Source organism: Ursus maritimus, unplaced genomic scaffold (assembly GCF_017311325.1).
Source record: "Ursus maritimus isolate PB19 unplaced genomic scaffold, ASM1731132v1 scaffold_2, whole genome shotgun sequence".
NCBI classification, from domain to species: domain Eukaryota; kingdom Metazoa; phylum Chordata; class Mammalia; order Carnivora; family Ursidae; genus Ursus; species Ursus maritimus.
The window spans coordinates 75,837,041-75,863,873 of NW_024424452.1; the positions used below are offsets into that span (position 1 = coordinate 75,837,041).

The window sequence follows — 26,833 nt, forward strand, 5'->3', positions numbered from 1 at the left end:
CCCACTGAGTACAGAGATTTACTTGGGGCTGGATCATGACCTGAGCGGAAACCAAGAGTCAGATGCTTAACCAACTGAGCCCTAAATGCCTATTTTTAAAAGCACTATGCTTAATGATTACTATACGTTATTTATCATTTTCCTCATTTTATCTATGTGGAAACCAAGGTTTTGAGATGAACTGTGTAACTTGTTAAAGGCAAGAGAATGGTAAAGCTGGGCACATTAGTAAATACTGCAGAGCTATAAGCTTAAGATGAGATCAATTCTTTATTGAAATGGGCTGCATGATTTGCCCTTATAATAGAAAGTAGGCAGTTTATTCTTTTTTATTTTATTTATTTATTTGACACAGACAGCGAGAGAGGGAACACAAGCAAGGAGAGTGTGAGAGGGAGAAGGAGGCTTCCCGCCGAGCAGGGAGCCCAATGCGGGGCTAGATCCCAGGACCCTGGGATCATGACCTGAGCCAAAGGCAGACGCTTAACAGTTGAGCCACCCAGGTGCCCCAAGCAGTTTATTCTTAAAGCATTGCAGAGATGATGGAATCTGTCAGGCCTCATGTCTTGTGATAATCTCATTTGATTCAGGAGGCTTTAGTCTGTTGATGGTCAACTACAAATTTAATTTCTTGCTCAAGATGGTAATACTAATCTTGGGCGCTATAAGGTAAAAAATTCACCCATCAGATAAGTGACAGGTATTCTGTAAAAGTCTGGAGATATAAAGATGGTGAACAGTGTTAGCTGTCTTCCAAGACTTCACAAACTTACATAGACACACAAGACTAAGCAACTATTAAAAATTGAGTGTATTATAGGGGCACCTAGCTGGCTCAGTTGGTAGAACCTGTGAGTCTTGATCTCGGGGTTGAGTTTGAGCCCCATGTGCGGTGTAGAGATTACTTAAAATCTTAAAAAAATTTTGAGTGAAGTTATAGATTCAAGTGAACAATGGAGTATATGTGTTTATACACACACACACACACACACACACACACACAAATACTTTAGCAAATAGAAGAATTGCCTAAGGTGATCTATTAGTATCAAAAGTGAATTACTTTGTTAGAGTTTAACAAATTAAAACCATAAGGGGAATCAAGCAGAGATGCTGCTATACCTCAGGACGAGAAGAAGCCATTACTATTTATAGGTATGAAAAGGGAAGGGAAGGGTCAACAGAACAAGGCAAGGGCCCCAGTTATAGAAGAAGGGCTGTCTCACAGGATGGTCATAGATACAGGAATGCTGCTATTGCTAAGACCGCTTGGACCTATTTCTCCTACCTCTCTTGCCAACTAAGTGAATCCCATGCAAAAACAAAAGCAAGGTGGTCAAGTCTGCCCTTTTGTTTATATACACTTTTCTTTGAGGGGGTATTTTAGCATTCCCAGAGCATGGGAATCCTCAGCTTCAACTATCATCTCTATGAAGAAGAACCCAAGGAGGGGCCTATGCAAGGAAAAGGGCACTTAGGACAATGAGGGGATTAGAGGATAAGGAGAGCAGCCAATAAGAAGTGGTTAGAGTGGGGCTCCTGGCTGCCTCAGTCAGTAGAGCATGTGATTCTTGATCTTGAGGTGGTGAGTTCAAGCCCCACACTGAGGGGAGTGTTTACTTAATAAAAAAATTTAAAAAAAGAAGTGGTCAGAGAAGTAGACATAACAATGAAGACAGGGCAATGTAAAACAAAGAGGAATGGTTATTAACATCAAAAATTTCAGGGGTGCCTGGCTGGCTCTGTCAGAAGAGCATATGACTCTTGACTTGGGGTTGTGAGTTCGAGCCCCACATTGGGTATAGAGATTACTTAAAAAATAAACTTTAAAAAACCTGTTAAAATAATAATTTTTAAAGTTTCAGAGAAATTGGTGGGGGTGGAGGAAGGTGGGAATGAAGGCTAGAAAAAGCCATTAAATTTGTTGACTCACAGACCATTACTGATTTTCAAGAAGTATTTTAGTAACATTATGGATGTGGAATCCATACTGAAAGAGTTATTTTTTAGTGGAATTACAGATTATAAATTTCACTTTCAAGAAATTTAATTGTAATGGGAAATAACACATGAAGTTTTAGTTCAAGCAGCAGTAAGATCAAAGTATGATTGGAAGTAACCAAGTTACACTTAGGAATGGGGAGTAAGGATGCGAGTGAGATTGAAATGCAGATCAAAAAAGAAACAAAGGCGGGTGATGCCCCTGCAGAGGAATGAGGATCAGAGTTGGAAGAGCAGCAGAGGTGAGTTCTGGGCAGGATGGAGACAGAATCCTTTCTTGGAGGCAAGAGGGAAGGAAGTGAGAAATGATAAAACTATAAAGTGATTTTGAAATGGAAAAGAGAGAAGTTAGGGAAACTCACAAAATAACCTCAAAATGGTCAGTAAAACTCAAGCAAGGACTTATGTGAAGGGTCAAAGAAGCAGTGTTGGAATTGGGAGTGTTGAGATGGAAAAGGTTAAAGAAACGGAAAGAAAATGGAGAAGGTGTGGAACTCAGCAATACACTGAACAAAAGGATGGCTCAGCAGCTGCGAAGATACAGGCTAGAATCGTGATTTTGACTGCTCCTTTAAATCAAGGATGCGGTCTTAGATTCCTTTTTATTCTCCATTGTACCTTGCATGGGCAAGCACACAATGAATTTATGACTGGATTATGCTTTTGAAAGCTTGCTTTTGAATGAACAGAAAAGACAAAAGAAAGAAAACAAGGGAAGTGATAGTAAGAGAAAATGTTTTAGCCTTCCCAGGGCATGGGAATCCTGGAGGCGTTGTTTGCCTAATGACCTTCAAGTCACTTACTTTCAATATTTGTGTCATTTCCCAGGCACCTAAGAATATCACAAACTCTTCATAAAATAATATTTATACATTCTCTTGGTCACCTTATAAACAATATAGAAATTTTCCATTTTTATAGATTTTCTTTCTCTGAACTGTTTCATTATTATTATAGATTGATTCTATTGGCATTGGTTTTCTTCTGGCATTTCAAGATAACAGGAGGGGAAAAAAGAACACAAGCAGTAGAAATTTGTGACTTATAAAAATAAAATGAAAGGAAAGTAAACAGAGGCAGCTTGATTACTTTAAACCTCAGTCAATACCATTGCCTTTAAATATTGAAATATTAATTTTGGGATTCCACAGTCATTTCAGCTCATCAGTATATCTGAAGTTACATTTGAATTTCATAATGAATTTCTTGAAAGCACTTTATCTTTGCATCTTACTTACAAAGTGTAAACAAGCAAAGTAATTTAAACAAGTGTTAACTAGAAAACAATTCTGAATCATCCATGGCCTGCCATGTCATATCCAATTTTTCCCTATGTTGTGGTAGATTGCATGTCTACTTTTAACATTGATAATAAATCAGTTTTCCTTCTGGCCCTGGTTATGCTATTGTTTTGAGTTTATTAAGCATACAACTCTCCCCATTTTAAAAGAAAAAAAAAATGAACCAGAAAAATTCACAGCATCTTTTCTCTGACTCTGAATTCATCATATCAGCTTAGAAGGTATACTTTAATGTTAAGTAGCCCCAGGTCTGAAACACGGCATATGAGATTAACTATAGGATATCTGTCTGGCATCAAACTCCCTATGGAATAATTTTAAGAAAACGCTTTGGCAATCACTGAACCACCCTCCCCCATCTTTTATAGAAAGAGCAGTAACGAGTTTTCCAATTATTTGGAACATAATGATAGTAAACTTAAAAACATACCTGTTCTTGGAATTAGTTTGGAGAATTCTTGAGAAACTATTCTCGAAAAAAGAACCCATCTTTATGTTCTGGAGCTTGTTTACTGCAATACAGTACTTAGGATATACTCTTTTTTTTTTTTTTTAAGTTTTATTTACTTAAGTAATCTCTACACTCAACATGGGGCTCAAACTCATGACCCCAACATTAAGAGACGCATGCTCTTCCAACTGAGCCAGCTAGGCACCCTGAGAGTATACTCGAAGACAAATATATGAACTTATATTTTAAAAGTCTGGTTTAAGTGTGTACAAATCCTCTGAGTCTGCACTAGATCTCAGGATCCTGGCACTGACAACATGCTCCAGAGATGCAACTAAGGCATGCCCTGAGTCAATGTCACGTCCGTGGGCACACACACATTTCCCCATTTGCTTCCTGATTTCCCAGGTTACACTTAACTTCAGTTACTGTACTTTTGGTTCCAGAATTTCTATTAAAAAATAGATTCTAATTCTCGTGAAATTATCCATGTTTCACCTATTTTTTTGGACATTTTAATCAGAGTCCCTGTCTGCTTATCTAATCCTGGATTCCCTACGGGCTGGCTTCTATTGTCTATTTTTTCTTGGTTTTAGGTCATAAAACTCTTATTTCTTGGCACACCTAATAGTTTCTGATATTCAATATTGATTATTGAGTATAAAATAATTGCATATTAAAAATTAAGTATAAATTATTGAGTGTAATGAAATATTGAGTGTACCTTTATGGTATTATCCTTCTCCAAGGAAGATTCACTCTCATCTCTGCTGATAAAGATGCTGAACAAAAAGCCTCTGAAAAACAGTGATTTTATCATGTCAGCCTCCTAGCCCAAAATAGTTTCAGAAGTCAGCAAAATTCTGAGGAGTGCAGATTCTTCCAGCCTGCCTTCAGGGGATATTCCTCATAGGGAATGTCGGGCCACAATCAGGCATACACCTTGAACCCAAAGAGCCCGCACCATGATCTGACCTCTCCGTACACTTGCCCTCTTCCAGGTACCTGGCTACCCTGACTTCTGCACCTGCACAGTAGGAACTCTGTCAGCCACCTCTGGGCATCTGGGGCCCTCGAGGCCTGTGGAGCAAGGGGCAGTCCTCAACACCTGCATTATTTCACATGAGGAGAAAACCCACCCCCCACCCTCCCAAAATCGCTGTGAGGCAGAAGCTGAAATGAGCTACAGTCAGTCCCCATGCGGACTGGCTGTGAGAATGGTTCCCAGGCTTCTCTAAACAAAAGGTTCCTAAGCGTCTCTTTTTGGAGCATAAAACCAGATTCCTCCACCTCATCTGGTTAGGTTAAGGCATGGAATTAGGTAGATTCCAGGTACCTATAATAGCCCCCTCTTGTGACCCAGCCTTGCCTGACATTGTCTGGTCCTGGTCCCTGGCTCCCCTGACCTCTGTCGCCTGTGCATGCGCAGTCCTCACTCTGTCAGCAGGTCTTTGTCTGCCCGGGGCCTTCCTGGACTCTGGAGCTCAGACTGGATGGCAAATACCTCAGTAATTCCAAGGTGGAGGAAGCCCACAGCCCAAAACTCTCTATGAGGTGGCAGCTTTAAAGTGTTGACAGTAGGGGCGCCTGGGTGGCTCAGTTGTTAAGTGTCTGCCTTTGGCTCAGGGTGTGATCCTGGCGTTCTGGAATCGAGCCCCACATCAGGCTCCTCTGCTGGGAGCCTGCTTCTTCCTCTCCCACTCCCCCTGCTTGTGTTTCCTCTCTCACTGGCTGTCTCTCTCTCTGTCAAATAAATAAATAAAATCTTAAAAAAATAAATAAAGTGTTGATAGTAAGTCCCCATTTGGACTAGCTGCCTGGTGGGGCCCCAGGCTTCTCCTGGATTTGGGGCTCCCAAGCTGTCTCTTATGGGAGGGTACCCTGGCCCTCTATCCAACCTTGATGTGGCAACACCATCAAGACTCCTCCAGCTCTGCCTTCTTGTGGAACATGGACATTAGTGTAGGTTAGGTCTTGGAATTAGGCAGATAACCTTGTATCCCCAAGAGCCCGCTCCTGTGAACCGGCCTCAGGGTGGGGGGAGCCCAGCCCCCTAAAATCACTCTGAGGCAGCCACTGGGCATGGACCTGGAGAGGCTGCCCCATAGGAACACTCCTGGGGGACAGGCCTATGCCTAGCAGCTAGCCCTTCCTGCACAGATGCTCATATTCCCCTTAAGCAGAACTGGAGTATATTAGACTACCTCGTCAGGTTGGGCTGGGCTGTTTGGTGAATTCTCCAATAAGAAACCCCAAGGGAAGTCTGGTTATGGTTAGAGCAAGGTTTTGAAGATCAAAGCTTATGCCTAATCACAAGCCCTAACCTACCCAATGAGGAATCTCCTCTGATTAGCAGAGCTCAAGGTCGCTCGACTGACTTGCTAGGGAGGGGCCATTAAGAAGAGACACTTGGGAGCCCTGATGGCTAGAGAAGCCCAGACCTAACAGGCAGCAAGTCAAATGAGGACTGAATGTTGCCTATTTGTAGCTGCTACTTCAGAGTGATTTTTCAGGAGGTAGGCTCTCTTTATTTGGGCAGCTATGCAGTTGGTTGGGGCCTGGACCTAGCTTCCCCAGTGTGGAGAGTTCTAGCTGCCCGAGGCCTGCTGAAGGGATACATCCTGCACATATGGGCACAGTACATTTAAGGGTGCCAGGGATCTTGACCAGGGTATGGGTCTGGAAAGACAAGATCACAGGATCAAGCTCTTGTGAAACAAGGTATGGGCATAACTATAAGCCCTAGCCTACACAAACACACATATTCCTCATGAAGGCAGAGGAGGAAACTGGACTACCCTGCCAGGGTGGGCTGGGCAGCTAGTTCACATATCCTCCAGTAAGAGATACCTGGAAGCCCTGGTTGCAAAAGCAGCCCGGGACTGGATCAAGAAGGAAGTCCAAATGGGGACTGACTGTTGCCAATTTGCAGCTGCCTTAGAGTGATTTCTGGGGGTGGGCTCCCTCCAAGCTGGAGGCATGCAGGTGGTTGAGGGACGGCAGTGTCCCAGGTCAGCCCGGGCTACCCACAGCCTGCTATAGGGGTGTGTACTGTGTATGTATGTGGTGAGGAGTTCAGGGTTGCCAGGGATCTGGAATGTAGCAAGGGTCAAGAGGCCGACACAAGTGTAGACGTGTAAAGAAGAAGGAATGGGCTTAATTTTAAGTCTTAGGCTACACAAATACATGTATTGCCCCTGAAGACAGAGCTGGAGCATACTGCATTCCTTCTGTCAGTGTGGGCTGGGTGTCTGGCAGGTGTACCTCCAGTAGGAGACACTTGGGATCCCTGCTTGCTAGAGAAGCCAGAGCCTGATCAAGTAGCAAGCACAAATGCGGACGGTTATCAATCTGTTGCCCTAGTGTGATTGTTGGGGGGTGGACTCATTCCTTCCTGGAGGGTATGCAGAGAGTTGGGTCCAGTCCTAGCTCTCTGTGACTCTAGGGCCCTGCTGTCCAAAGCCTGCTAAATGTGTGCATAGCATATGCATATGCAGTGCTGTTCAGGGAAGCCAGGGATCTGGAACAGGACATGGGGCAGGAGATGCTACAGCATAGGAGCAAACTCTTCGGGGATAGGGTTTCTGCCTAACTGAAAGCCCTACAAGCCCAAAAGGGAATTCTCCATGAAGGTAGACCTACAGATTATTCAACCGGCCTGCCATGGAGCACCCAAGCAGTCTGTCCAGGACATCCTCCAATAAGAGACACCTGGGAGCCCCGGTCACTGGAGAAACCCGGGATGCCAGCAGGCAGCCAGTCTAAATGGGGACTGTCATCCATTTGCAGCTGCCCCCTTTGAAGAATTTGGTGGAGGTGGGCTTCCTCCATGCAGGAGGCTATGTTGTGGTTGGGCTTGGCCAGAGATGCACAAGACAGGCTGATAGTGTGGACAGCACGTCCACGGGCCGAGCAGGTCAGGGTAGCAAGAAACCTGGAATGGATTGCATGCTAAAGAGGCCAGGTCACAGAAGCAGGCTCCTAGGAGTACCAAATATCAGCCTAATAACAAGACCTACCTACAAATTGTGGAATATCCCCCACGATGGCAGAGCTGGAGTTTTTTCAACTATCTCATGATGGAGAGGTATGAACAAACAGAACAAGGTATCCTCCATTAAGAGATACCTGGGAGTCTTAGTTCTTAGAAAAGCCTGGGGTCCCTTCAAATAGCAACACCACATGGAGCCTGATTTACATTCATTTCAGCAGCTAGCTCAGAGCAATTTTCAGTGGGTGGGCTCCCTCCCCTTGTGGTAATGCAGATGGTTCTGGATGGGCCCTAGACCCACATACCTTAAGGGTTCCCGCTGCCTAAAGGCAGCTGATGGGGTACACACTATCCATGTGTCAGAACGAAAGGTGAGGGTAGCCAGGAACCTAAAACAGGGCAAGTGTCCAAAAGACTGAGTTGTAGAAACGGACTCTTGGGATTACAAGGTATCTGCCTAATTCCAACCTAACCTACACAAATGTGCATACCACCACTGGAGGTAGAGCTAGAGTTATCTGGACTGCCTTGCCAGGGCTGAATCTGATGGGTTGTTGGGGGTATCCTCCAACAGGAGCACCTGAGAACCCTGACTGCTATAGAAGCCAGGGACCCTAGCAGATAGTCCACATGGGGACTGACAACCACCCTTTTCAGCAACTGCCTCCAAGTAATTTTCAGTGGGTGGGTTCATTCCAGTGCAGGTGGTTGAAGATGGGCCCTAGCTCTACAGGCCTGGAGGGCTCCAGCTGCCCTAGGGCAGCAAACAGGGGATGTACTTAGCATGCACAGGTTGCTTAAGTCAGGGAAGCCAGAAACGTGGGACAGAGTAAGTGTCTCGAAAGGACAGGACACAGACTGGGCTAACAGGGATACATGGCATCTGCCTAATAAAGTTTAACTTACACAAATGAGTATTATACTCCTAGAAGTAAAGCTGGGGGAATAGGGACTTCCTTGCCAAGACAAGATGGTCTGGGTAACCTCCTATAACAGACACCAAGGAGCCTTGCTTGCTGGAGAATCCTGTGATACCATCAGACAACAAGTATCAATGGGAGGATTACCAGTTTAAAGCTCCATTGCTGAAAAATTTTGGGTGAGAGATTGCTTCACCCTGAGGACATTCAGGTGGCTGAGATCTGGCCAAAGCTCCATAGGCCTGGAGTAGCCCTGGCAGTCCAAGGCCAGCTGTCAGGGCATAGATAGCACAAACTCAAGATAGTAGAAGACCTAAAACAAAGCAATGTCTGGTAAGCAAGGTCGAAGAAGAGGACTATTTGGGGATATTGACATTTGCTTTATTCCAAGCTGTAATTTCAAAAAATGTAAATATTCCCCTTGAAGACAAAGCAGGAAAGCTCTAGATTCTATGCCAGGGCTGCATCTGGTGAGGCGGCCTGGGTATTTCCCAAAAGGACACATCAGGGAGCACTGATTACCAAAGAAACAGGAAACCTAATCATGCAGTCAGTCCAAATCTGAACTCAGTGTTTCAAGTTTAAAGCTCACACCTCATAATGGTTTCTGGGGTGTGAGATCTTACCACTTTGGAGGCTGAGCACATGGTTCTTCACTAAGATGCCCACAGGCCTGTATGGGTACAGCTGCAGTCCCTGGGATGACCAAGTGCATACTGTGCACCCAGCACAGGGAAAGTGCCTGCAAAGGCCGTGTAGCTGGTGCCCGCTTTCAGATGTGGGAAAACTCTGCCTAATTCCAAGCACAAACATTCAAAATATCAAAGTTCCCACTGAAGGCAGAGCTAGAAAAATTTGGACTGCCTTGCAAGGGCAGGTATGAGTAAGTCACAGAGGATAACCCAACAAAGACACCTGAAAGGCTTGACTGTTGGAGGAGCCCAGGACACAATCAACTAGTTGGTCCAAATGGGGACTGAAAGTTCCCAGTATCAAAAGGAGCCTAAGAAATATTTTTCAGGGTATAAGCTCTTCACACCCTGAGCCCATTCAGTTGCCAAGGACCATCCAGAACTTTGGGGGCCTGGGAAGTTCCCTGAAGACCAAGGCTTGCTAATAGGTTGCAGATGAGGTGGCAGCTAAGAGGAACAAAATGACAAAACAGGCTTGGCTCAGAAAAGGGGGCTATCTGGGGCCTTTGGCATTTGCCTCATTCTAAGCCTTATCCTACGTTGATGCTCATACTTCCCCAGAAGGCAGAGCTGGAGAAAAATGGCCTGCCCCACTGGGTTGGGGCTAGAGCGTGGACCCCAGACCCCACCAGCAGTGGTGCTACCCTCCAGTAAGACACATCTGGCACTACTGAGTGGTGGAGAAGCCAGCAACCCGGTCAGGCAGCCAGTCCCAAGCTGGAGTGGCTGACTTCAGTTTCCAGGTGCTGCTTCAGAAGCCTTTTGGGGCTGGGATCCCTACGCCCACAAGCCTCAGCAGGTATTGTGCACAAGCAGGAGCTCCACAGGCCTGGAGGGCTCATAGTGCACATGCTCGAGCTGTGCAAGTCAGGGCAGAGGCCGGGAGGAGGGCAAGTGTCTAGAGAAGCAGCCGGAAAACAGGCTGTCCTGGCTACAAGGCATTTGTATAAATCCCAGATGCAACCGGCTCCACTGTGCACAATAGCCCTGAAGGGAAAGCTGGAGGGTGTCTGGATTGCCAGGTGGCCACCACCTGGGGCAGTGTTCAACAAGACACACCTGGAGGCCTCATTACTGGCAAGGCCGGGGCTCTCTGGCAGCCGTTCCAAAGGGGGACTGACAGCTGTCCAAAGAAAGCAGCACCCTGAAAAAGGTCTGCTGGGGGCTAGTGGGCTCCTACAGGACTGGAGGCCTGGCAGGTACTTTGAGACCAACCGGAACTCCCCAGGCCTGGAGGGCCCCAGGTGCAGACTACCTGGTTGCATACCGCACCTAAGCCATCTGAGGAAGTCAGGGGAGAAGAGACATGGATAAAGGCCAGTGTCTGGTGACACCAGGTCACTGGTGCAGGCTCTGAGGGGTTGGGAGGCACGTCTCATTTTCACAGCAAGCAACAACCTTTCCAAATGCGCAGGTTCCTTTTGGGGGCAGAGATGGAGGAGTCTGGACTTCATCACCAGGGCAGGCACTACTTATAAAAGCCCCGAAAGGGAGGTGCCTGGGTGGCTCAGTCATTAAGTGTCTGACTTCAGCTCAGGTCATGATCCCAGAGTCCTGGGATTGAGCCCGCATCAGGCTACCTGTTCATCGGGAAGCCTGCTTCTCCCGCTCCCACTCCCCCTGCTTGTGTTCCCTCTCTTGCTCACAAATAAATAAATAAAATCTTAAAAAAAAAAAAAAAGCCCCAAAAGGGAAACAATCTAAATATCAATGACAGAATGGAGAAATGAATGTGGTATAGTCACATAACAGAGACCACACTATAAAGGAAAAATGTACACACTATTGATGAAACAAAGATCATGTTAATGAAAGAAAAAAACACTTAGAGAATACATTCTGTAAGATTCCATTTATACAAAGAACAAAAATGGGCAAAACTAAGCTATATTGACTGAAGTTAGGGTAGGGGTTATCCTTGAGAGGAGCAGGAGTTACTGGAAGGAGGTAAGAGGTGGACTTTCTGGGGGGGCTGCAAATGTTCTGTGTTTGATAAGAGTAAAACGGGTGTGTTCAATTTGGGGAAATTCATCGAGCTACATACTTATGACATGTGTGTTTTTCATTAAAAAGAAAATTTTTAAAGAAACCATCCTTCCTCCCTCCCCAACCATTTGTATTTCCTACCTTTAGGAGTCAAGATGCTTTTAACCTTCTGCAGGAAAGGCTGGTCCACAAAAGCTGGTGGTGGACAACTCATTCCCAGTGTTGGGTTCTTACTGTCGGCATCAAAGGTGACGACATTGTAGTGGGGCGGTGCTGGGAAAGAGAAGCAAACAAGTCTTTGTCTAACACCATTTACATTCCTACCCATATCTCCCCTGTGACCTGTGGTGGCCGCAGGCGGCTCAGTCAGAAGGATGACATGGAGGCTGTGGTTTTTCTGTAAGGGCACTGACGTCACTGTCCAGGAGATCATTGTCAATCGGGTTCTGCTGTGAGCATCCACATGACAAACAGGGCATTTACCTGATCTTTTCCAGATTTAAAAGCACCTTCGAAAGCACACACATTCATGGGATCCACGCTAGCATGATTACTACTTCGTTAAGAGTCCATCTAACAAGTAATTTTTAATCTCAGCAGAACATCAGAGTCACCTGGGACTATTCGAAATACTTCAATATTTCAGGGTCAAAAAATCCTGGTGTGGGAAGGAACAGGTGGGAGGGGAAACAGGAAGCCTCAGGTATTTTTTCTTAAACTCCCAGGTAATTCTAAATACAGGCAGAGTTAAGAACTATTGATTTAGGCAAAGCAGCTGCCTAAGCCTTTAAGGGCTGACCCAGCAAATGGTTGTAGGAGAAAATGTTCTCAAATTAAAGTTAGTGTATCTTTTCTAGTACTTGAACAATAGCTGGCTGTTCTGTATGGATAAATGTTTTTATGATTTGTCCCCCATAACCGACCACCTGGACCTGCACATACACAGGCAGGCTAAGGAATGCTATTTGTGAGACTCATGCTGTGTGAATAACCTTGACAACCCAGTTGTTTAAAATAAAATATCTGGCTTCTCGGTCAGAACTGGCCCTTCTGTTCTAGATTCCAAGAACTACATATCTTGTCTCACATCCACTCCTGCTCCAGGCTGGGCTGCCCCTAGGCATGGAATCAGGGAGAGGAGGCAGACACACACAGCCCAGGCTCCTTGAAAATACAGAAACATGATAACATGGAAATGCAGCTGGTTCCAAACTGCACATAGGCAAGTAAATGTTTAACTTCAAACCCTGTCATTTGCCCTATAATTATGGCCTTTATGGGGATGGTCAGTTGCAAGTCTCACCTGATGGGCGGATGCTCCCCCCAGGCCTCTCAATCAGGACTCCAGCCTGGCTGTTTCCCCAGGGCTTCCCCAGCTGATGAGGTCGGATGTTGTAAATACCTGATCTGATGTAGCTTTGCCTTATTTTCATTTATTGTCTACTATTATTTTCATCTATGTGTAGATCACTTTTCTGTTTCAATTAGGTTTCTGTAATAAATAATAAAGTTTTCTTTCCTTTTCAAAACTGAAACATGACTGTTGTGAATCTTTTGTGCAGAACACTGGCTCAAGAAAGATTTTGCTAAACGCACGAGAAAGAACTGATGATGCATCGGATGCACTCGTTGCTATAACAGAAATAGTTTCTACAAGGGTTAAGCCTGCAATGCTACTGACTTTGAGCAAACTTTTGAGACTATGATAATGATTATTCAATAATTAATAAATATTGACATAGGACTATTGCATGCCCATTCTGCCATGGCACAAATCTTGTGTTGGTTTCTTACAGAGCAGAACATGTTGGCTCATCAAAGCCTAAGGACAACCATGCCCACATTTGTAGCAATGAGCCCTCTAATAATCTGGAAGGTGGTTGTTAGAGATGATCACCAGGCTGTTCAAAACTGACTGATGGGCAGTAATGATGGCCACATATCACAGACTGCCATGAGCCTAGCACAGTTTTAAATTCCCATGTATTAACTGTGTTGGGTCTGGGCCCCCACCCTGGCCCCAGCCTCAGAGAGGTAACCTGTGAAACTCTGACATACTTAAGTTCAGTGTGCAATTACAATTCCTGTACCATCTGTCCATCCCAGCACCAAAGTACTCACCCCGGGTATCCTACTTTGCAACACCCTACCTGGGAGATGCTCTGATCCAGTGAGAACCAGAGGATCAGTTATGGAATGGGCAGACCAGGAAGGGTGGGTGGCCTGAGCTCACTAGGTTCACGTAAAACTGAACCAACCTGACTGACTTCTCCCTGAGGGACTCATGCTCAGGGAAGCACCAGTCTCCAGGAGCCTACATATAAAGTGTCAAAAGGAGCACGCTGAGTAGCATGTGCTTCAGGATTTCTCACCCTCAGCACTACTGACACTTGGGGTCAGATCACTGGCAGGGGTGGCTGTCCTGTGCACCGCAGGATGTTTAGCAGAATCTCTGGTCTCTACTCACTCGCGGTCAGAAGCACCCATACCCTGCGGTTATAAGGACCAAACACATGTCTGCAGACACTGCCCAATGCCCTCAGGTGTACAAACACTGACCTACATGAATGCTGTTTGGCTCTCTCCCCAGCTGAAAGATTGAAAAAACAACTTCCAACACACACCCCAACTTTTCTTCCCCTTTTTCTCACCCGGCTACAGACCTTAGGTGCCTTGGGAAGATAAGGATGTGGCAAGGACACACAGTCAGAAGAGAACCACGAGAAAAGCCCACTGATCGGTTAGCACCCCAAGGGCAGAAATGGTTGGTTTTACTTGCTGCTGTACCCCAACTCCTAGCACAGTGCTGAGCACATGGCTGGCACTCTAGATTCACTGAGTCAATACATCAACCAATGAATGAACAAAAAAGGGTGAAAGACGGGACAATGCTAATTGTTCGAGATGAATTCTAAAGGCCCTCGCAGATCTACAGACTTTGGATGACTTTCCTTCAACACCCCTCCAAATTCTCCAATAGCCATACCTTCTCTTCCCGCCAGGCTGGTAATATAGTCCAGGCCATCTGCAATATGGACCTTCATCCGTTCACTCTGGGAGAAGCCAAACCACTGGGTGGCCACTTCCAACATGGAGGGGTCGATCTCCACAGCATCAATGCAGGACTTCGGGAAATGATCGTGGACGAACAGGGGGAGGCTGCCCCCACCCAGGCCTACCACCAACAATGCCAGTGGGGTCTCTGCAATAAAGAAATAAAGCATCATTTGACGATCTGCTCACTCAAAGTTTTGTACCAGCCTTGGGGAGGGCAAGGGAGGGAGTTGGATTACTGGCTCTACCCAAGGGATACAAGATTTAGAGGCCTAGCCTTTCTGTCTCATCCCAGAAATTTAGGGGCCAACCTGACATCTGAAAACTCAACCCTGGCCTCACAATCCTTCCTTTACTAGACCTAGAGGCTGAACCAGTGTGCTATTACAACAGACCCAAAGCACTCAGCTGACATTGTGCCAAGATTCCCCACCATAAGCATTATTAGACTTCCCCTAGGAATTGGAAGGGACAACGGCCAACATCTCGCTCATGATCACAAGGCAACGTAGATGCAATGCCCTCTGCCCAGCTTTCAACTCAAAGGCCACAACTGCCTTCTCAGACACATCAGCCAAATGAAGGCAATCCATCCAGGTTCCAGAAATCACGGGAAAACAAAGGCCCAAATCCTAGTTCTAAGTACAAAGAAACCTCAGCAACCACAGGCAGACAGAACAAAACAAGAAACAAGAAAGAATCACTGAAAGGAGACATTAAATGTGGGATTAATATCTGAGGATTAGCGTAAGAACTGAGACTCTAGGGACATACATCGACACCAAGATAGGCCAAGAGTACAGGGTGTTTCAGTAAGACATCCTCAGGACTTTGGGTGAACAGTTACAAGCCTAGACAGAAAAATAAACATTTTTGCTACTGTGGCCAGATCCAAACTTATTATTAGAAACAATGTTATAATTGTTCTACTTATAGATTTTTTATTTAAGTAGAAATTCAAGAAACAATTGCATCTGGTGCTCAAATAATGCATTACTGAAACCAGAAATTCTTCTCAAGTGCACAGGAATTTCTGGAATCAAGATTTTTAAATATTCCCTCTGGTTACATGGGTAGACACATATGCAAACACTCATCAAACTGAACAACTTAAAATCTGTGTATTTCATGTATCTCACTGAATACATTTCATACTTTAATATTTTAAATAAACGAATAAAGAAAACATTTAGACTTCCACACGTGCAGCCATTTCGAGATTACAATTTGAGTTTGAGGAAAAGTTACTGGATGTTTATTAACTTAGAAGAAGATTGGGAAGAAGAAAACTATGAAGATATGTGCATGTGTTGGTCTGTAATCGCTGTGCTCAAGCCACAAGACAGCTGTAATCTTACACGCCCCCTCCTGTGGAAGGCAGCGGCGTCTCCCTCACCCAGGAGCAGCTCCGGGTTTCTGAGCAGGGCAAGGCCGGCAATCATTGCTTTGTGGTGTTCACAGCACAGGTAACTCTTGTCAATGGACTGCCCTGGGGCTGCAGGGAGGTCCTCTGGAGTGTCAGCAGGCCGCTGCTTCTTCCTGTCCTTTTTCCGTTTCTTCTGGGCTAAATGAGAGAGAGAGATGATGAGGTCCTATGCTTAGCACTCTCGTCCGTGGAAAGCAAGCCATACCAGCAGCACTGTGCTGTAGCCAGCTTGATTCGACTCAAGAACCCAACTGCTAAATATACACAAATTTTGTGACTTGGTTGACATGTTGGTTCTTTGAAATCTGCCTGTGGTGGCCATTTTTATGCCACAGAAATCGGCAAACAGTACATATTAGGGTTTTTCTTTCCCCCTGAAAACACAGCTGTTAAACATTTCACACTACCACTGCACACCAAAAACTCAGAAAAGTGGGGCACCTAGGTGGCTCAGTCAGTTAAATGTCTGCCTTCAGCTCAGGTCATGATCTCAGGGTGTCAGGATTGACCCCCACATCGGGCTTCCCTTCTCCTTGGGAGTCTGCTTCCCCATCTATCCCTCCCCCCGTTTCTGCTTTCTCTCAAATAAATTCTTAAAAAAAAAAAAAAAAAGGGAAAGGTGGCAAATCGCACCCAAAACCCTAGGAAAACTGAACTGAGGAGTCCTAGCCCCTTTACACTGAGAAATAGAAGGCCACTAACAGGACAAGTTTATTTATAAATCCTTTCAGAGAAGTAGGACTTAAAGTCAGTAATTACCTCCTCCGTGCCAATTACTATACTAGGACTTCTAGTTATGTAACTCTTACAACAACCTTATAATACCCATGTTAGGCAGATGAAAAACCGAGGATCTGAAGAGTTAATAATTAGCCCCAGAAACAGCAGGAGGTGCAGTCAGGATGTGAACCTGGGACTGCCTGTCTCCAACACCTATCGCCATTTACTGTACCATACAGATGGCAATACACACAGCCCTGCAGGATGAGGAAATCACAAGTGCTCAACAAAGGGGAGAAATCCTATAAAGGCCCCACTAGTTTCCCTCTGATATAGAGTAACCAGATGTGCATTTTTTACTCAATACACTGATTTTTGAATTGATTATACTGAGTAATGCACTGAGCCACCCAAGTGCCTTTATTCTGTCATTTTCAAAAGCCAAACCTAAACACAAGTTGTTGCCTCCCTCTCTGTGGAGCTATCGCCCACTGGTCCCTCAAAATTAGGCCCCAATGTCACCATCTCTGGAAAAGCCTGGTGGGAAGTGGGTAAGTCTTGGACTGGAGGGGGCTGAGTTTAAACTCCCATGTGACCACTCACTATACCTACGCTGTTGGGCAAGAAACTGGTGCCCAGAGCCTGTTTCCAGTCAATACAATGAATGAACCTTACAAAGTTATTATGAGATTTCAGCTGTTGAAGGAACACACACACACAGCACCCAGCATCGGTCTTGGCACTCAGAGCATCCCCCACGGAAGTTACCTTTCTACGCCTCTTTCTTCCCCAGCTCCAGGACACTGCACTCCATCAAAGCCCTAGCATTGTACTCAGCAGTCGTCACCCTGGGACGTGCCTTCCGGCTCTTGCTGCTTATGGGCTGAGCGCGGCGCCTGAAATTCAGTGCGCCAGCAACACCCGTTCCGTCTACAGACCCCCGTCTCAGTAAAGCCACAGGTATTACCTGCTTTACGGGGAGGGACAGTGACAGAACGCACACCGCGGCTCTGGGAGGCCACAGCTCGTTGCACGACTAAAGTCACCCTTCCAGTGAGATTACGAACTCAAGGATGGGCTGAGGCAGGAGGTCTGGCAACATTTCAAAACGGCCTTTTCGCCGGAAAACATGGGCCCCATGTGCTTTTGTCAGATCCGGCCGGTCGCTATCTCCAAGCGCGGGGTTAAAGCTCTCAGTCCGCACATTCCCGAGCACACACGCAGGACGCCAGGCCGCGCTCACCTTCTCCCTGGGTTTGATGTACTTGTGCAGCACCCCGCACAGCTCCAGGTAGCTCCCATACCACTCGAAAGCTCTCTTTCCCCGCTGCTGGAAGAACCTCTCCCAGTAGTCGACGGAGCCGAACTCCCTGGAGCTCTTGGGTAAGAGGTTCATACTGTCACTGTCCGAGCTGCGTCCTCACGACTCTGCTACTCGCCCTCTGAGCTACCATCGGTGGGGCTTCCACACACGCCGGCACCGGCACCCTGCCGTGCTGTTCTTCCCACGACAGACAACCACACTGACTTATCCCTCGCTCAAAACCCCAGGGATGAGCTCACACGTCAGCCCCACGCGCGAGACACTGAACCTAATACCCGGTCACCCGTCCGCCCAGCTCACACACCCAGCCCCACGTGCCGAGCCCCTCACACTCCCTCAGAGCGGGGTTGCAGACGCAGCAATCATATCCGGGTACCAGGCGTCGCGATTGGTTGGCCACCCAGACCCTCCCAGCGTCTCATTGGTCACCGCTTTTCGCTCCTGGAGCCTCATTGGCCGAGACGCGCTCGCCACAGGCCGGCGGGGTCGTCGCAGGCGCCGAGCGTGTCTCTGCGCGCCGCAGCAAGGGGCGGGGCCACGGGCCCGAGTCCCGGCGGAAGAGGCCCCGCGCCCTCGTCTGCAGGATTGCGTCCGAGCGCCGCGCGAGGGCAGCCTTTCCTCTGCCGCGGAGACTATACAGACCCTCCGGGCTCTGCGTTCGCTTTCTGTCCCAGCGGGCCTCCTGGCCACTTCAGATCTAGAAGGGCGGAGCGCAGCCTGCGGGGGACGCGGGGAGGAGGAGGCCCCGAAAATACAAACCAGTAGAAGGGCAAGAGGCGACTATGAGGAGAGCCCGTCCTAGCAGGAGAAAGCCTTCCTAGCCGGGTTATCTTCTGCACCTCCCGCCCCGCCCTCCCTTAGTTTAACCACTCAACTTACAAAATTGGAGTTTGTTTTGGAGAAAACTGGCACTGGGTGGTATTTTTTCTGCACCAAAATGCAGGTTCCACTATTTATGTAGTGACGTGAAAATTCAGAATTGGAATAGCAACCACGTTTTCGAGGTGCCTCCTCACCTTCTCCCCACAACGCACAGCGTGCAAATTTCACACTCATTTTGACAATCAGCCTCCTTAGGTTGTCATTCTGGTGTCATCTATCAGTAGTTGCTACTGCTTACCTGACGTGTTTGATGAGCAAACTGTACTTTCAGAAGCTCATCTTATCCTAATACCCTAAGGAAGTTCCTGTGGCGGACACCTGTGCCACATAGGAGCATCGCTGGGCTGTTCACAGATTTGTAAACTGCGGGCGGAATGTACAGACCGAGCAGGGCACATAGGCTTGGAAGGAGCATCTGTAGTCTGGGCTATTAGAGACCTCACCAGCAGAGGTAGCCAAGAGGACTATTAATCCTTAAAGTGGACTTAAACTTTGGTGTAAGAGAGTAGTTCTCCAATTTTGGCATGCATCAGAATCACTTGGAAGACTTATTAAAACAGATTGCTGAACCCCACTTCCAGACTTTAGGATTGATCAGGCCTATACAGAGGTCTAAGGATTTGCATTTCTGGCAATAGTGATACAAATGATTGGTCCAGGACCACACTTTGAGAACTACTCTTTCAAAATAGAACTTACAGTAAAGTCACAACAAACTGAGTGCCCACTCCACAACTTTATCAGATCACTCTAAAAGCCCTCTACAAGTGACATCAAAGAAAATCTATTTTCATGTGCCACCTGTTGAGTTCATATGATTTCCCTTCAAGAAAGGAGCTGGAAGGAGCCTCCGAGGCGACTGCAGCTACTACAGCATGTAGAGTTCCTGATGAGTGAGAGACGGGTCCTTTCACAAAACACTGATTGAGAGCTGAGGACACCGTTTTCGCTTGAAGTGCTTCACGATACTGAAGGTAAAAACATTTAAACAACAAACAAAAGAACACAGCCTCTGCCCTCTCCCCTGAGGACTTATTCAATTCATCAAACATTTAAATTGCCTAAGAAGAACCAATCTTTGTGACGAAGCTAAGGATACAGAGGTAAGCCAGGCGGTCACATGGTAGACACACAGCAAACAATTACAACAATAATCTGTGTGAGGGTTGTGGTGAATGCTGTGAAGGAGAAGCATAGGGTTCTGAAACGGCAGATACCTTCCAGGCCTCTTCTCCTCTGCAGGTGACCAGAGAAGGCTTTCCTGAGGAAGGGACAAAAAGTTCTATGATCTGTCATTTTGGGTAAACACGGCACACCTGAACTTGTCCCAGGAGTATCAGCATGACATCGGTAAGAGCCAAGCATGTCACCCTCTCAAGATCTCTTCAGGAAACTGTGGCTCCTGGTTTTCCCTCTGTCTCTATTTTCCTTTCTGCTAATGGCTTGATATTGGAAAAGATAGTAAGAAGTGATTTCTGTCATAGCTGTGGCACCAGCCCCTTATTTAATGCCCTAAAGAATACAATTATTGTTTGCACTGTGTTTCAGACCAGGAGGATAAGTAACTTACCCAGCCTCTCTTATGCCTGCTCTGTTCTTGCAGCCTAAGGAAGCAGTAACAACCACAGCACTTTAAGCTAAAATTTGCTACAAGTTTCCTAAAATGTATGGATGAATGACTCTTGCAGAATTACTTTAGTTACAGCATTAAACTCTGTCTTTTAAAATACTTACATTTGAGACCTAGTTCTCTCAAGGCTTGACTATAAAATATAATTAAGCAGTGTGAATCATCAATATAGTTAGCTTAAGCCAATTAGAGATTAAAATGGTTTGTGTTATATTAGGATCTCCAGAGTGGTTACCAGTGTGCTTTAAAATGCGAAGTGAGGGGCCCCTGGGTTGCTCAGTCGGTTTAGTGGCTACTTTCCTCCAGGTCATGATCCCAGCATCCTAGGATCAAGCCCCATGTCAGGCTCCCTGCACAGTGGAGAGCCTGCTTCTCCCTCTCCCTCTGCCTGCTGCTCTGCCTACTTGTGCTCTCTCTCTATTTCTCTGTCAAATAAATAAATAAAACTTAAAAAAAATAAAACTAAATAAAATGCAAAGTGAGTGTAGATAAGGTCATTCAATGTCATGGGTTATTCCTGAAAAATATAAATCCAGACCTCTAAATATATAATTTGCAATTACTAGTCTTACTTAATTTAAACATGGGGTTTTAGCAACAATATTCAATTAATTGATTCTTGCTAAAATAATTGCAAAATGAGGCATAGATAATAAAAGCATTTCTGATGATGTGGGGGACAGAGAATGGGATAGGGCATGAGATAGGCAGAATAACATTCCCCCATAGACGTGTATGTCCTAATTCCCAGAATTTTTGAAGAGATTAGGCTACATGGAAAGGGAAATTAAGTTTACTAAGCATCTGACATTAAAATAGGGAAACTAGTCTAGATTACCCAGGTGAGCTCAATGTAATCAAAAGGGCCCTTAAAAGTGGAAGAGGGAGGCAGAAGAGGGAGAACCAGAGAGGTGGTAGCATGGGAAGGATTAGTGCAGCGTTGTTGGCTTTGAAGATGGGGGAGGGCTGGGAGCCAAGGGAAGGGCCCTCCAGCCTGTGAAGTCTGGAAAACCCATGGAACAGTACTCCCTTAGAGCCTCCAGAAAGAATCAGCCCTGTAGACACTTTGATTTTAGTCCAGTAGGACCCCATCAGGCTTCTGACCTCCAGAACTGGAAGACAATAAATTGGTATTAAGTTACTAAGTTTCTGGTACTTGCTACAGTAGCAGAAAATACTACAGAGCATATCCAGGAGAGGGTATGTGTGGTTGGGCAGAAGGTTACACTGGGAAGAATGAAGCAGAGGATAAAACTAGAAACCCAGGTAAACAGCACCTGAGTTTCAAGAAGTCTTCCATTCTGAGCATTTAGATGAAAGCTGTCAGGCCTTAAGAAGTCAATGGAGAACTAGGGTCATGGCAGTTAGAAAGACCTAATGAGAGGTGTTCCCAGGAAGAATAGATGCATTTGATGTCTGATCCTATATAGGGAATAAAAGACCTGAGGACTCAGAACGGCATCCACATTGGCCTCTGGATGACTGGGGAAATTGCCTGTGCAAAGGAACAGGGAAGAAGAAAGGAGGTCATTTGTGGAAGAGTTGCTGGAGAGGAATTTAGAGGCCATAATGCTAGCCACGGCTGGCTAAAAGCCAGTTCCCTGCCCTGCATGCCATCCCAGGGCTCATACCCTTCTCAAATTCTGTCAGTGGTATCCAAGTGGACTTAGTGGCCCAGGCCATGAAAATACTTCATGTGTGGGGTGTAAAACTGTTTAAGGGGAATCTCTCCTTGGTGTCCAGGGAGTGGCTCATCCAGGGCTGGAAATAATTTCAGACTGGAAGTCTTTGCAAATGACTTTGTTTTCCACATTTGAGAAGTTAAGAATTGAATGGTGTCCTGTGTCTTAAAAGAATGGAAGGCAGGCATGACATTCTAGGATAATGTACCATTTAATTAGCTGGCATCAGCACTTTCTTAAAGGGATTGTTGACCTGAGAAGTAATGCTCAAGCTGACATTGGATTCCTAAGATTGGGATAATCATAATAGTATTTTTTAGTTTGTGTGGCATTTTACCAAGAATTTCCGTACACATTACTGTGAATTCACAGGATGGACACACACATGGACACACATACATAATTGAGGCAAAACTCTAACTGATTAAAAATAAATTTTAAAAAATTATGTACGATGAAGTGAATTTAGCCAGCCTGCCTCTGGGTGTTATGTTTGATTCCGAGGATTCCCTTCGTTCAATAGTTTCTTCTGTCTGTGTGGACATCGGTAGGTGCACTGTTTTCCTGATAATGGGTGGACAGCATATCTACTTTTATGCAGGAAAGCAAAGGGCGTAGCAGGGCAAGCAAGTTGTTTGCCTTTGGGACCAGTGGGCAATAACATTTGAAAACTAGAAAAGGTGAGGGAATGGTGCCAAGGGCGATGGCCTGTGCCTGGTGGGTCAGACCCCTACTGAGGAGGCTCCCAAGGCCTTTTTTGCTTCTCATCTTTGTTTTTTGCAGCCTGGATATTGGGAAAGATGACAAGACTACACCATCACAGTGTTTTCTCCATAATTCTACTCTAAACTTCAATTACTTTGCAAGAAAAGAAAAAACAAACCTTGGAAACCAAGCTGTTTTTTTACTGAACTCCAGCACTCAGCACATCTGCCATGAGCACCTCATGTATCCCATTTTTATTGGATATTCTCTGTCCTTCGCCCATAACAAAACATTTTTCTACCACCAAAGAGAAGGACTTTAAAATAGCACTTACTGAATAAAAATTCCTAAGTGTTCCACCCAAGATAGATTTTTTTTTTTTTAAACTTTGAGGTTGAGATGCTTGAAAGAAACCAGGAGCACAAAATTTCTGGTGGTCCAGCAAAGGAGTCGTATGTAATCCTTCTGTAAAACCAAAACACTCTCAGGTCAAGAGACTGCAAGAGAGGTCTTCTCCTAAGAAGAATCTCAAATTCTGGGGCCAAAACTCTTCAGGGCCCTTAATCCATCTCGTCTTTCAACAGTAGACCTTTATGCTGATTATTCTGATACAGAGAAGGAATGAGTTTTCCCCGGGATGTGGCAATTGCATCCAAACAGCTCTAGTGTTTGAAGACTCAACAGAGAAATGGCGTCAGGAAACATGGCCTGAGTGTTTCTGGAGCTAGATGGCAGGAAAGGGCACCTACACAGCTAAATGTAAGCTCCTTTCGTCATGCCAAAGTACAGCATAGAGGTAAGAACATGGGATTTGGAATCAAAGATCTAACATTTTCTCAGTGTGTGAATTTGGTCAGACTTACTGCGATCAGATCCCTTGCCTGATGGCCTCCACTGTTCCCACCCAACACAATCCACTACTGCTCAGCAGCCACAGTGGATTTTCAAGTATACAGAGAATAGCATTTTTTCCTTCTAGATATAGCTCACAAAGCAAAATTCACCATTTAGAAATGTGCAGTTCAGTGGTTTCTAGTATATTCACCGTGCTGTGTGACCATCACCACCACCTCAGTCCAGAACCTCTCCATCCCCCTGAAAAGAAATCCCCTACGTATTAGCAGTTGTTGTATTTCCCCTCCCCGTACCCTCTCTCCACCACTAATCCCCTTTCTGTCTCCATAGATTTGCCTATTATGGATATTTCATGAAGAAGGATTCATATAGTATGTGGTCTTTTGTGGCTGGCTGCTTTCAATTAACACAGTATTGTCAAGGTCCCTCCATGTTGGAGCGTGTAACAGTAGCTCATTCTGCTTCCTGGCTGAATAATAAATATTTCATTGGATGGATAAACAATGTGTGGTGTATCTGTTCATCAAAAGATGCACATTTGAGTTGTTGACCCATTTGGCTACAGTAGTGTTGCTATGAACAATCACGTACACATTTGTGTGGATATGTGATTTCAGTGACCTAGAATACATACCTAGTGGAATTGTTCAGTCATATGATAATTCTGTGTTTGACTCTTTGAGGAAAACAATGATCATTTAACAGTCTAAATCTGTTTATGTCACTCTCCAGTGCCTTCCCGAAGCCTTAAGAATGGAACCGAGACTTCACATGTCCTATCAAGATCTTTACTGATCCAGGCCCTGCCTGCATCTCCAATCTCCCCTTCCACCACACCCCACTTGCCAAATCCCAGACACACTAGCGTGCTCCCTCATCCTCAAAGATGCCAAACACCTTGGTTCTGGGAAAAATGGATATGGTCACACAAAAGAATGAGGCTGGACCCTTATCTTCACCATACACAAAAATGAACTCTAAGTGCATTAAAGACCTGAGTGTAAAACCTGAAATGATCAAACTAGAAGAAAACATGGGGGAAATCTTCAAGACATTGGATTTGGCAATGAATTCTTGGATATGACCCCAAAAACATAGAACAAAAGCAAATATACATGAGTGGGGTTTATTTAAATGTCAGCAAATCAAAGGAAACACTAAACAGGGTAGAAAGACTTCCTGGGAGATGGGACAAAGTCTTGCAAATTATGTGTCTGATAAGGGGTTAATATCCAGAATGTGTAAAGAACTAGACTTAACAGCAGCCACAAAAACTCAAGTAAACATGGGCAGAGGACTAGAATAGACATTTCTCCCAAGAAGATACTGAAATGGCCAAGAAGCATATGAGAAGATGCCCATTCATCTCAATCACTAGAGAAATGCAACTCAAAACCACAAGGAGATATATCACCTTACACACATTAGGAAGGCTGCTGACAACAAATGAAATAACAGGCAACAATCGTGGACTACCAGCATAGCCTTGAGCCCACGTCCTTCCTGTAAATCGCCTGGGGCGGTACCTCAAATCGGCAACAGTCACTCCGCATTTGGACTAACCTCCCTATCAGGCCATGGGTGCCTACAGTATCTGGGGCTCCCAAGGAGTCTTTCATTGAAAATTTCAGCTTGCCCCTGCCCTGCCCCAGTAAAGCAGTCTAGTATCCCCCAGTTTTCTGTTTGTGGCAACACCCACATCTGCATAGTTTGTGATGAGGCGAGGTCTTGTCCAACAGAGCTTGCTCGCACGGCAAGCCTCACAAACCCCTGCTCTGCCCCAGATCGCTGGCAGCCCTGACCTACCATACTACACGCACAGGCACAGTAAAGATCGCCTCAGCAAGTCCTGGGCAGTCAGGCCTCTCCAGGGAGGAGGGACCCCATTCCTGCTAAATGTCACTCTTCAGGCAGCACCTACAAATTGGCCACAGTCAGTCACCACGTGGACCCCACCACTCCATGGAGTCGTAGGCATCTCCCGCAGCCAGGACTCCCAGGTCTCTCTTATTGGAAGATTAGCCAGCCCGCCAACTGCCTAGCAGCAGAGTATCCTCCAGCCCGTCTTCTAGGGGAACACGCACATCTGTGTGCCCTACTGCTTGCAATTACGCGTAGGCCTTGTCCCCCGGGGTTGCTTCTGTGACCTGACCTCTCCACAGCCTTGCCCTCTTCCAGAACCGTGGCAACCCTGAACAGCTCCACAGAGTGTGTGCACAGTCACATTCTTTTAGGAAGCCGTGGGCAGCTGGGGCCCTCCGGTCCTGTGGAGCTAGGCCCGTTCAGCACCACCTGCAGAAGCTGGAGGGTGCAGGGAACCCATTCCTGAAAGCGCTCTGTGCAGCTAGTGCAATGGGTGAAAGGCAGTCCGCATGTAGCCTTACTGTCTGTTCATGTCCCTGCCTTCGAGTGTAGACCAAGAAAAGAGGCAGAGCTGCAATTAAGAAAAAAACAAAAAGCAACAACACATTTATTTGGGGTCTCTGGATTGTAATTCAAGGAACACAAATTAGGGTAGCAACCCAAATTGAGTCCCCCAACAGGAAATGAATGTTAGGGCTTTTAAGACAAAGGGAATGCTTTATGTGTTGTTCACAAGAATTTTGATGGATATTGGCCGCGGAGAACTAACTGGCTGAATCATTGGTTGCTAAGGCTGTTACTAAGCAAATTTCTGACTGCAGCGAGTTGCAGGTGTTGCGCCCGAGTCCTTGGAGTGTTTGCAGTCTGGCCCAGTTCAAAGTGTATGGTTTCATTCCATGAGGATGTGTAGAAGGCTCATTTCCTTAACGGTCTCCCATCTCCATTGTAAAACCCCTTGACAGAGTGGTTCCATTTTCTTCACCTTTCACATTTCCGCTTTTGTTCAAGACCTTGCTCTAAGCATTGCTGACCAACTATAGATTTGCTCAGGCCCATGTCACTGAGATGGACCAGTCCCAGAAAGTCATGTCCCCAGTCCGAAGGTATTTATGTCTCTGATAGTTGTTTCAAGGTGTCACCTTCATGAGGGTGAGGCCACGTGTGAGCAACAAGGGAGCAGGGGGAAAATGGTTCGTAGACAGTTTTCTCATCTGCAGCTTTATTAAGCCATCTGGGGGTTCAGATGAAACATGCTGTTCTAAAAAGCTCAAGGACATGATGCATATTAATCTACATAATGAGTAAAGTGTTAAGAATGTCAAATGAAGTCTCTAAGGGGCTTAAAAAATT

General features: G+C 45.8%; 1 protein-coding gene and 1 long non-coding RNA gene across 3 annotated transcripts; one reads left to right on the forward strand and one right to left on the reverse strand.

The window, feature by feature from the left end:
- Window positions 1-251: 251 nt before the first annotated feature.
- LOC103667948 (eEF1A lysine and N-terminal methyltransferase-like) lies at window positions 252-18,224 on the reverse strand. 2 transcript variants are annotated; one of them, XM_040636204.1, is made up of 6 exons: window positions 17,786-18,224; window positions 15,793-15,960; window positions 14,329-14,544; window positions 11,484-11,615; window positions 4,478-4,550; window positions 252-662 (listed from the first exon to the last, which is right to left on the reverse strand). In XM_040636204.1, exons 2-5 carry the CDS (start codon window positions 15,836-15,838, stop codon window positions 4,480-4,482), a joined length of 465 nt encoding a protein of 154 aa, XP_040492138.1. In that variant the 5' UTR covers window positions 15,839-15,960; window positions 17,786-18,224; the 3' UTR covers window positions 252-662; window positions 4,478-4,479. The 2 variants fall into 2 exon arrangements, with proteins under 2 accessions (XP_040492138.1, XP_040492137.1); XM_040636203.1 differs by having other exon boundaries at window positions 252-715.
- A 523-nt stretch (window positions 18,225-18,747) lies between these two features.
- Window positions 18,748-24,073, forward strand: LOC103667985. Its single transcript, XR_569923.2, has 4 exons — window positions 18,748-19,851; window positions 19,991-20,098; window positions 22,844-23,561; window positions 23,951-24,073. It is a non-coding gene; the product is annotated as an uncharacterized LOC103667985 (long non-coding RNA).
- The last annotated feature ends 2,760 nt before the right edge of the window (window positions 24,074-26,833 follow it).

Excerpts from the sequence above, each read along its gene's own strand:
- LOC103667948 (XM_040636204.1), bottom strand. The coding sequence starts at position 15,838 with ATGATTGCCGGCCTTGCCCTGCTCAGAAACCCGGAGCTGCTCCTGG. Across the intron at positions 11,616-14,328 it reads CAGCCTGGCGGGAAGAGAAG|CACCGCCCCACTACAATGTC; the intron begins GTATGGCTATTG and ends TCTCTTTCCCAG. Across the intron at positions 4,551-11,483 it reads AAGCATCTTGACTCCTAAAG|AGGCTTTTTGTTCAGCATCT; the intron begins GTAGGAAATACA and ends ACTGTTTTTCAG.